Source organism: Otolemur garnettii, unplaced genomic scaffold (genome assembly GCF_000181295.1).
Source record: "Otolemur garnettii isolate 467f Iridium unplaced genomic scaffold, OtoGar3 scaffold00210, whole genome shotgun sequence".
Lineage (NCBI taxonomy): Eukaryota > Metazoa > Chordata > Mammalia > Primates > Galagidae > Otolemur > Otolemur garnettii.
Window position 1 is genome coordinate 1,112,881 of NW_003852605.1, and position 11,731 is coordinate 1,124,611.

Here is an 11,731-nt window from a genome sequence, read left to right on the forward strand (position 1 = left end):
AATATACTTACAACCAAAGGCCCAATTTTATCCTTCCATCTGTATGTTTTTCTCCTTAGTCTTATACTTATATAAATTTAGCATTATTTGTGTGTACTTCATATAAACTTAACCTAAGCCCTTCATCAGGGAAGAATAATAATTAAAACTAGTTGATAACCCAGTACTTCAAACGCTTTATTATCATGGAAATCAGCAAAAGGACATTAACCCAGAGAAGCCAGCAGCCAGCATCCCTTCTCTATCACAGATCTTAAGGGTAAAGCAGTGGCCTTCTCTAAGGTCTCTAAGTGACCGTCTCTAAGACAGCAATTTCAAAGCAGGAAAAATGCCAATGCCACTTGGTAAGGAGAAATGGCAGAGAAAGACTAGGAGAGGCTCCAGATCAGCTCAGATATAGGTCACATACAGACAAGAATGGAAAAATATGCTAGAGGCTTGTCTTAAACTCCAAAATCTTGGTTGGAAAACACCAAAAAGAAATAAAAGACATCTGGAAATTACTCAGCAACAAGAACTTATACCATGTTCCCTTGTCAGAGACTTGACTCAAAGACATTTCTAAACCAGAAAGAGGGAAAACAAGAGCCATAAAAATACCATATGGAGCTTCCAATCTTTGGTGCTCAGGGCATAATAAAAACCCTTAGAGCTGTAAAAGGCAAGTTCTCAAGAGGCAATAAACATAGAAAAAGTAAAGGCAACTGCCTGCTAAGGTTAGAGAGGTGAGTTTCATGCTCAAACACTTTCATTTTCCCATCCAAACTACTTACAGGAATAACCGCGTAGACTGTATCTTTTGCTGCAAAATACTGCTGCCAAATCTGTATAAAAAAGAGGGTGTCTGTGACATGTGGGTAATCTTTTCAACCTGTGCTAAGAAATAGTGACAAGCTCTCATTGTTCAGAGTAATGTGTTATTTGATAACAAGGAAGAAAGACCCAGTGTAATACTTTTATTACCAGTACATGATTACAAAAAAGATTTTATATAATCCACTCTTCTAGATTATTAAATGATAACTCTCAACAACAAATTCCTGTCAGAGAAAGTGATTCTATGACTCTTTAAATCACTGCTCTCAAGATGTACCTTGTGTGTGATAAACAACTACTTTATTTCCATTTCTTTCTTTCCTCCCTAAACTCGCATGTCCCCAGCCAACTATGGGCCTGCTCAGCCAGCCAGGATATTAGTCACAAAGAATGTAGGGTTTGGGGTTAGGCAGACCTAGATGTGAATCTCAGATCCAATCATTTACTCACTATGCTACCGTGGGCAAATTACTAAAAACTACCTAAAAAACACCAATAAATAGCAATACAGGATCATTGTAAAGACTAGCTGAAGTAATGTACATTTGTGCTTAACACAGTGACTGGCACAGAGATAATATAACTTTTATTAAGTATCATTGCTCTGTTATAGGTAGCTCTTAAAAATCTTGCTTCTGGCTTGGTGCCTGTGGCTCAAGCAGCTAAGGCGCCAGTCACATACACCTAAGGTGGCGGGTTCGAATCCAGCCCAGGCCCACCAAACAATGATGGCTGCAACCAAAAAATAGCTGGGCGTTGTGGCGGGCACCTGTGGTCCCAGCTACTTGGGAGGCTGAGGCAGGAGACTCGCTTGAGCCCAGAAGTTGGAGGTTGCTGTGAGCTGTGATGCTATAGCAGTCTACCCAGGGGGACAGCTTGAGGCTCTGTCTCAAAAAAAAACAAAAAACAAAAAAAAAACTTGCTTCTAAGTAAGTAAAGCAAGTGGACAGCCCTCAGAATGGGAGAGGATATTTGTGGGTTATACTTCTGACAAAGCTTTGATAACCAGAATCCACAGAGAACTCAAACTATTAATAAGAAAAGAACAAGTAATCCCATTTTGTTGTGGGCAAGGGACTTGAACAGAAGCTTCTCTGAAGAAGATAGGCACATGGCCTACTGACACATGAAAAAACGCTTATCATCTTTAATCATCAGAGAAATGCAAATCAAAACCACTTTGAGATATCATCTAACTCCCGTAAGAGTGGCTCACATAACAAAATCTCATAACTACAGATGTTGGCATGGATGTGGAGAAAAGGGAACACTTCTGCACTGCTGGTGGGAGTGTAAGCTAATACATCCCTTTTGGAAAGAAATATGGAGAATACTCAGGGATCTAAATGTAGACCTGCCATTTGATTCTGCAATTCCTCTCCTAGGTGTATATCCAAAAGACCAAAAATCACTTTCTAACAAAGATATTTGCACCAGATTGTTCATTGCAGCTCACTTCATAATAGCCAAGTCATGGAAGAAGCCCAAGTGCCCATTGACCCATGGATGGATTAATAAATTGCGGTATATGCATATCATGGAATATTATGCAGCCTTAAAAAAGATGGAGACTTTACCTCTTTTATGTTTACATGGCTGGAGCTGGAACATATCCTTCTTAGTAAAGTATCTCAAGAATGGAAGAAAAAATACCCCATGTACTCAATACTATTATGAAACCAATTTACAATCTCTCACCCTCATATGAAGAACAGATCACAACTATGGCCCAAGATGAAGTACGGAGGAGAGGGGTATGGGAGGGGAGGGGGGAGGTTCAATCAAGGAAGGGTGAATGGTGGGATCACACCTATGGCGCATAATGCAAGGGTATAAGTCAGATCTATTGGTGTAGAGCATAAATGTCTTAACACAATAACTAAGTAAATGAGATGAGGTATGTATTAACCAGTGTGATGTAAGCATTCCTAATTCCATATGTAATCAGCATATTATACCCCATAAATGCATTAATGTATACATGATCTATGTGTTTATGATTTAATAACAAAAAAAACTTGCTTCTAGAAAGTCTTCCATCTGTGGAAGAGATGGAGTCTGCTGGATCTAACTATGGCACAGAAGTTCTACTTCTGCTTGGCACCTAAGAACAAGGCAGGTACAGTTGACTTGCATGATGCAAAACACCGAAAAATTAAGAATAAAAATTTATAAAGTAGAACATCTGTAAGTTGTCCAAAGGACTGCAACAAACTGGTCAACATAGGGAACTAGACCTACTGTACTGATATGTAGAAATGGTGTGTGTGTGGTCTATGAAAATCTGGTCAATTGAAGGAGGTGGTCAATGTGGGGAGGTGGTTGATGATGAAACTTCTACTATATAATCAGAAAATAGGGAAAAGGGGAAAAAAAAACCACCCATAGTCCCACTACCCACTACAAAAGTCACTGCTGTTTTGATATATTTGTTTTCAGTATATCTTAGTATTTTTTCTTTTTAGTATACATAATGTATATCCAATCCTGTGTCCTGCTTTTTTATCACTTAGCATTATACCATATGAATGCTCTGTGCTCAGTATTTTTACTACTATTTATATTGCCCTCCATGTCTTTTCATGTTATTGGCTCTAAATGAAAAGCCTTCCTCTCTGTATCCCTGACCCCTCAAATTCTTCCTGTCCTCTAAAGCTGAGTTTATATGCCTCTTCTTCCAGGTAGTCTCCCTTGATTATTTCAGTCAAAAGTTGCTATGAACTGCTTTTGTACTTTCTACCTCTATAAAGAAGCCTAGGATATGCTAGTTCATTACAAGGTCACCGGCACATGCATCTAGCTCCCTCACTAGTTTGCAAAGCTCCTATAGGCAGGACGTCGGCATTGCAATGTAAAAAATATTCAGAAATGCTGCCTGTTAGACGACTATGACATAGCATAGTAAGAAATATGTATTTGGTTTCTGCCCTGGTTCCTGCCACAGAGCTTCTAAAAGAGGCATGTAACTCAGGTTAGGGAAGAGTGTCACAAGAAGGGACATTTTGATCTGTATCATTAACAATGATCAGGAGTCAGCCCCAAGCAGGCTGGGAAGGTGAACAGATAGGGCAGAAGGAGATAGGAGACATGTTCTAAGCAGGAAATGACAATACTAGCAAAGGCACAGAAGTAGGGGAAGGCATCATAACCAAGGTGACACCTGAGTGAACTGGTGTTGAAAAATGGGTCACCCTCCTTTAGAGTTGCTCTGCTCTGATAACATTCCTGTTAAAATGTGGCGCTCTAACTGCAGATACTGATCAAAGCATGATCTACCTCACCAACACAGAACACAAAAGGATGATTACCTCCTACGACCCATGGAAACCACACTATTAATGCAGCCTAAGGTTGCTTTGCTTTGTTTGTTTGTTTTTTGCATGTTAAAACATGCCTTCTCAATTTAAGGAAAGCATATGCTGATTATTTTGATTTAATTTATTATGAACCAACACTGGAATTTATGAGACTGATAAATAATTCATAATATAGCTGAACTTAGTTACTAAAATCTTTTTTAATCAATACAAATTTGTATCTAAAACTATAGGTCTAAATCATACTTGTCATATGATCAGGTCTCCTGGGCTTGGCTTCTCTCTCCCCTAAATGATTTGTTTAGTATCCATGATCCACTGGTATTTATTCCCAAAGGCACAGCCTGAGACTTTACATAAGCCTCTATTAACAGAAGTTAGAACTTTGTACTGATCTAATTTGTTTTTGTGTCTGTCCCTCCACTAGGCTTAAACTCCTTGAAGGTAGGGGATTCTCTGATTTATCTCTATCTCTGACACAGAGATAGACTGATACTAAATAGGTATTAAATAAATGTTAAGCCTATAGTCTTAGCTACTCAGGAGGCTGATGCAAGAGAATCATTTGAGTCCAAGAGTCTGAGGTTGCTGTGAGCTATGATGCCCTGGCACTCTACCAGGAGCAACAACGTGAGATTCTGTCTCAAAATAAATAAACAAATAAATAAATGAATGGCACTGCATTCATGAGGAAACCCATGACAATGAGCACAATTTTCTCTAAGAGAATATGATACAGAGTCAAACAGACATGAGTTTCAGTCCCAGCTCTATCATTGACCAAGTCACAAAATCTCTTTAAGTCACAGTTTCCTCAGTTGCAAACTGGGAATAATAGCACCTACTTCATAGGGTCGTTAAGAGAATTTAATGGAATAGTGCATATGAAACACTAGGCATAGTACCTGACATATCGTATACTGCTTTTATTATTATTTTGATTCTCTCAATTTACCTAACATGTAATTCACAGAATGCAAAAAGAAACAGCTTATTACAGTTTAATTACAAAGAACAGTATCATAGACATGAGAATGTCTATGGAGAATCTAAGTAGGAATGCAAATCAAATCGAAGTACATGCGATAGATCCTAAGTGCACTGAAAGGTTTCCAGGAAGCTTCCTGCAGAAGGTCCTGTAATCACTGAGAACTATGAATGCGGGAAAAGGAATATGGGAAGTCACGGAACATTTGTGAGCAGATTCCTAACACAGGCTTTATTTTCTTTATTTAAAAACATAAATATAGCATTTACTCTCTGCCAGGCACTCTTCTAAGTGCTTTATAAATGGTAACTCATTTAATTCCTCAAATAACTCTATGAAGTAATTATTACTATCTCTACTTTACCGTAGGAAAACTAAGGCCCAGAGAAGTCAACTGACTTGCCCAAGTCACACAGCTAATATGTGGCCATTCCTGAACTTAAAACTGGCAGCTTGGTTCTACAGTCTGTAGTCTTATCTAATATACTATGCTCCTCCATAATGAAAGAAGAACTTTAAGAGGACTCAGCTGGTAAGGATACTATAGGTGGAATGGGAAAAACAAGAACAGGGGAATCTATGTGAAAAGGCAGTACAGCAATCCAAGCATAGAGTACCGATGATTTTAAATAAAATGTGGGGCCGGGCACAGTGGCTCACGCCTGTAATCCTAGCACTCTGGGAGGGAAGGCAGGTGGATTGCTGGAGCTCGGGAGTTTGGGACCAGCCTGAGTAAGAGAGAGATCCTGTCTCTAAAAACAGCCAGGCATTGTGGTGGGCACCTGTAATCCCAGCTCCTTGGGAAGCTGAGGCAAAACAATCACTTCAGCCCAAGAGTTTGAGGTTGCTGTGAGCTATGATGCCACAGCACTCTACCTAGGGCAACAGAGAGACCCTGTCTCTAAAATAAATAAATAAATAAATAAATAAATAATGTGGGCAATAGGAATGAAAAAGAAAGAGGAAATATGAGTTGATTAGACACATAAAAGTAAGACCAAGAAAGACAAGTTTTGTTATGCTACTATTCTTCCTGTAATTCATCATTTTTGCCTTTTATTACTGCCTTTCATTATGGCTACAAAGAGATGTCAGAAAATGCATGCTCTTTTCTACTCTCAGATTTGGTTCACAGAACACACATTTTCATAGTGTGCCAACCCGTTTCCATTCATTACCTGTTTTATTTCCTCTGCGGTTTTCTCTTTTACCATCTCAATGTTAAAGATTGAACTGAGAGTCTTGAAAAAGAAAATAAAAGCAATTAATGCCAACAATTAAAAATAAAACAGAACCGCTTAACTTTATCTCTAAGCTTATGAGAGACATGTGAGGACAGTGAAGCAAATCTGTCATAAGTAAAGAACAAGTATAAGAAAACCTGTGTGCTCAGATAAAGTGAACCTCAAGCCCAGAAAGGTTTTCATGGTTGTATCCTTGGGGAGTATCTATTAGGTCACTGTGTACTTCCCAAATGCTTCACCCTCACCAGTAAGTCCTGCAGCACTATCAGCTGGTAAGAGGAGAAAACTTGGTTATTTTTATTTAACTGCTAGTTTACCAGGAGTAATTCCTTATTTGTAAATTAAGTGACTAAACATGTTTTTGATTTTTAAAAACTACTCCCTGTAGCCGGGTGTTGTGCCAGGTACCTGTAGTCCCAGCTACTTGGGAGGCTGAGGTAAGAGAATCACTTGAGCCCAAGTGTGTGAGGTTGCCGTGAGCTATGATGTTACAGGACTCAACAGAGGGCAACAAAGTGAGACTCTGTCTCAAAAAGCAAAACAAAATACTATTCCCTATAGAAATGAAGGGCGTTGCTACATTTTCTTCAGATGTCCTCTAGCATTCCCAGGACCCACACATAGGCAAGGAGTCATGTCAAGGACACAGAAGTTCATAGAAATATTTCTCACCTCTATATTTGGAATATCATCCTATACAAAAATCACTGAATCACAATTCATATGTTCAAATTTGCAGCCTCTTATTACAGATGTACCATAGAGCTTCAGACCTGGGTCTCTCTATCTAATTAGAAACCTACCTTGTCCTTAGTGAATCCTCTGCTGATAGGCTGTTTCCCCATGGCACCTGCCTGAAATACACAATAAGACAGGGTATTAATCTATACATTAATGATAAGGAACAGATCACCAACCTAGGAGAGATATCTAATCTCCTTAAGTAATTTTGTACCTCAGAACTCTTTTTTCTCTACTCTTTATAATTGTACACCTTGTTCTAAAATTATTATCTGTGAGACTTTTCTCTAAGATTCTGAGATGCACAGATGATTTATCAGTAACCACCATCTTGTAGTACTGAGAGTCTATTATATACCTGCCATTATGGATATGAGGAACTTCTTCCAGAATTAGGCCTGTTTGGATTTACTGTGCTTTACCCTCTGACCTATTCCACACTGAGCGACAGTGGAGGTGAGAAGTGGAAAGATGTGTTATCAAAGCTCTCTTATTTCTGACAGCTATTTGATGGCAGTCATCCTTAGCAGATTAGAGTCTTTCTTAGTACTCAGGCTTTGTATTTCCTTCATCAAATTAGATTCCCCCTCAAAAATGACCAAAAACATCTGGAAGTGATTATTTTTCTTCTGGCCCATTATCTCTGATAAAGGCTACAACCAGTTAGCATGTGCCGCTTGTACATGTTTATTTCACAAAGAAGTGAAGAGAATCTAACAACAACATTCAGTCTCACAGTATGGATGTGACCCAAAATTTATGTACTAAAATATGTAATATATTAAAAAATACTTTCACTTATACTATGGTTAGGCCATCATATTGATCTCCCTTCCCAAACTATGAATATAGATAGGTTTTATTGTCTGCATTCTTGTTGTGCTTCATTTTAGGGTAGAAAGGGAGAATTAAAAAATTTTATTATAAAAGGGGTGTTGTGTCCTGTGTGACAGGGAACAAGTGATTCAAAGACAAAAATAAAGACACTGGGAGCTGTGCATAGTGGCTCACACCTATAATCCCAGCACTTTGGGAGGCTGAGCTGGGAGGATCCCTTGATTCAAAACCAGCTTGGCAATATGGAGAGATCCCCATTTCTACAAAAAATTTAAAAATTAGCTGGGTGTGGTACTAGCTATTTGAGAGGCTGAGGCAGGAGGATTGCTCAGTAGTTTGCTATGATCAGGCCACTGCACTCTAGACTAGGCTAGAGAATCTGTCTCAAAAAAAAATAAAAGCCTTTGGAAATGGAGAGTAGAGTTAGCCATTAGCCTTCCTCTCTTAGCTAGCTAGATAAGGAAGATAGTAAGTGAACATTTACCTAAGAGTTGCCATAATTTAAACTGTATCTTTACTTATTTTTTATTTTATCATCATAAAGTTGAATTTCTAAGTCTGTTCATTAAAAAGGGACAGCTTTTCCATGTAATATTAAGAGTTTATAATACAGTAGTATTTCCAAGAGCCACTGACTTATAATCTTGCTACTACAAATGTTTGTCACAGGAAATGACAATTGTTAAAATATTTGTAGCAGAGAGCTGTTTGCTCACATACAGTCATAAACTGTGTTTGCCACCGGAGGTTGAATTTGTTCTCCAACATTGTGATGATTAACCCACTGACTATTAACCTTGCTCTAATTAACTTAACTAGTTATTAAGACTGAGAAGCTTCTCTTAAAATTTAGGACACCCAAGGTAAAAAAAAGTCCTTCCTAAGAAGAACAAATTATCTCTAATTTGACTTTAAAATGCAGAATCCCAATTTTCCACTGTAACTACCTTGTTTCAGGTTCCCAGCAGCCCATACCTGGATTACTGTATATTCTCCCTGTTCTGGCCTCTCCCACTCCAGTTTGTTCTGTGTTTCACCCTAGATTAGTATTTTTCAAATAACAGGTTGTGAAATTAGTGGATTGTGATTGGAGTTTTTTGAAAGATGAAAAAGTAAAATACAAATGCACCATATGTTGTAAAAGTAAGCATTGTTTTATAAAAATGCTTTATTGATAATCATATATATACATGTGTACTGATTTGCAATGTAAAATTTTTTCTTACTGTGGGTCATGGTCAAAAAGTTTGAAAGGCACTGCATTAATCTTCCTATACACAGTATGGATATGTCCCCAAATTTACATACTAAAGCATGTATTTCATTAAAAAATATGCTTTTGCCCAGTTTTAATTCCTATTTAAGGGTAACAATGGCCAATATATATTGAGTACATATTACGGGTTAAGGGTTTTACATGATATTACCTCATTCAATCTTCAGCACAACTCTATGAGGTAGCTACTGTTAACACTCCTATTTTACAGATAAGCAAACTGAGACATGGAGAAGTTACATAATTTATTCAGAGTCACCCAGCCAGTAAGTGGAAGAGTTAGGTCCTTGGTACCTGGCTTCAGAGACCATTTCTTAGCAGCTAAGTTATCATACCTCTGCTCCCAAATCCTTCAGGTTGGAGTTTAATGACTAACCTACGTATAGTCTTAACATTTCTCTCTCCATTTTAATTGGACAGGGTACCTCACTGTTCTCTGAAACCACTTTTACTTCCAAAGCTCAACATGGGAGTGGGTAGCTGGTTGTCAGCAAACTATATCCAACTTACCAACTGTTTTTGTAAATAAAATTTTATTGCAACACAACAACACATTTATTTGCTTATTGGGTATGCCAGCTTTTGCACCGTAATTTAGAGCTGCATAGTTGCAACAGGGAACACACGGCCCACAAAGTCTAAAATAATTACTATTTGGCCCTTTATAGAAAAAGTTTCATAGGCCAGGCCCCATGGCTCACGCCTGTAATCCTAATACTCTGGGAGGCCAAGGAGGGTGGATTGCTTGGGCTCACGAGTTCAAGACCAGCCTGAGCAAGAGTGAGACCATGTCTCTAAAAAAATAGCTGGGCATTGTGGTGGGTGCCTGTAGTCCCAGTTACTTGGGAAGCTGAGATAAGAGGATTACTTGAGCCCAAGAGTTTGAGGATGCTGTGAGCTATGATGTCACAGCTCTCTAATGAGGGTGACAAAGTGAGACTCTATCTCAAGAAAAAAAAAAGGAAAAGTTTCATGACCCCTGCTCTATATCAAGTCCTACTCTCTTCTCTCTGCTTAATTTAGATACTTCACATCCTTCCCAGCCTAGGTCAGATTCTATTCCCCAGGGAACTTTTCCCTGATCCCTTCCACCCACTGCCTTGTGTGCCTTGCCTTGACCACTAGACTGCACCTCCTTGCAGTAGGGATTATCCTTCTCCTACTTCTCCATCTCAACCATGACCACAGTGCCTTGCCCAGAAAGAATAGGATACATATCTATGGAGGGAGACTGGGTAGATAGAGGCTGTTTGGTTTACCCAGCTGACCCATCAGTGAACCCACTTCAAGGACAAGGGTTAGGGGAAAGAGGCTGGGGGAGTGCTGCTAACCCAACAACTTAAAAAGGGGCAGGTCTCACCTTCTGCTCCATACATTTGATAAAATCACCTTGCCTCGAGTGCCCCACTGGCTGTTTCCGAAACTCACTGCGCTTTTCCAGGCGAGACTCAAAAGCAGCTGGGTCAGACCTGATCAAAGGTAAACCAAAAGGTAAACCACCTGGATGTTTTTGGATTTTGAAATAAAAAAATAACAAAGCATTATGATCTACCTCCACTGAGAAAGGACACTGGCCATTCAGAGAGGCTTAAGGATTTGCTTTCAGTTATTAAGGACTAGACATAGGTTCAAAAATCAAGAAGGTAGAAAAAGAAATCCAGTTTTATTTAACTATTGTTACTCCTCAAGGGGACTGTGTAATAGTTTTCTCCTGCAGGCTACTTCCTAGGGTGACATAGAGTTTGGTCTTTCAGATACTTACACTCTGGGTACTTAGAATCCTCAGGATGGGAACTTTGAGGTCATCTTTCTGGATTGCCTCAAGTAGGAATCCTATAGCATTCCCACTAGGTGTCAAACTTTTATTTGGACACATCTGGTTCTTGGACATCTCCCCCTTCCTCCCAGGTTAAATATCTGTTTTGTTCTGATCCTGGTGATTCAGAGGCTCAGGCAACCTATTCTACAGATTTAACATTTGAATGTCTCACTGACCTACACTCCAAAAACCTGCTCCAACAGATGAAACATCAGAACTCACCCTTCATATCAAAATGGGACTAGTCTTTACACTAGAAGTCCAGATTGGGGTGCTGTCCTTAAGAATTCTTCAGGCTGTGTAGTTTGGCTTTGTTTGCTTTTGTGAAGATACCACCTAGGGACTCCAGGTCCTTGGTTGTGAGTCTCATACTATTATGGATGACATCTGGCAGGGGTAAAGAAGCTGCAGCCTTAAGGCAAAATGTGGCCTTCTAGGTCCTTAAGTGTAGCCTTTTGACTGAATTGAAATTTTACACAAGAAACTCTTTTCTTAAAAGGGGTGCATCACAGAAAGATGAAGCTTTTCTTGCCATCTTTGGTAGTTAAAAAAAAAAAGCAAACGGCTCGGCGCCTGTGGCTCAAGCGGCTAAGGCGCCAGCCACATACACCTAAGGTGGCGGGTTCGAATCCCCAGCCCAGGCCGCCAAACAATGATGGCTGCAACCAAAAAATGGCCAGGCGTTGTGGCGGG

General features: G+C 39.3%; 1 protein-coding gene across 3 annotated transcripts in view; it reads right to left on the minus strand.

Moving 5' to 3' along the window:
* ATPAF1 (ATP synthase mitochondrial F1 complex assembly factor 1) overlaps window positions 1-11,731 on the minus strand; it is a 36,240-nt gene that overhangs the window by 21,873 nt on the left and 2,636 nt on the right. For all 3 annotated transcript variants that reach the window (XM_023507848.1, XM_003801424.2, XM_023507847.1), the window contains exons 2-5: window positions 10,580-10,688; window positions 7,169-7,219; window positions 6,300-6,362; window positions 774-824 (exon numbers count right to left, since the gene is read on the minus strand). In XM_023507848.1, the coding sequence (XP_023363616.1) occupies window positions 774-824; window positions 6,300-6,362; window positions 7,169-7,219; window positions 10,580-10,688 (274 nt within the window). The remainder of the gene's footprint in view (window positions 1-773; window positions 825-6,299; window positions 6,363-7,168; window positions 7,220-10,579; window positions 10,689-11,731) is intronic.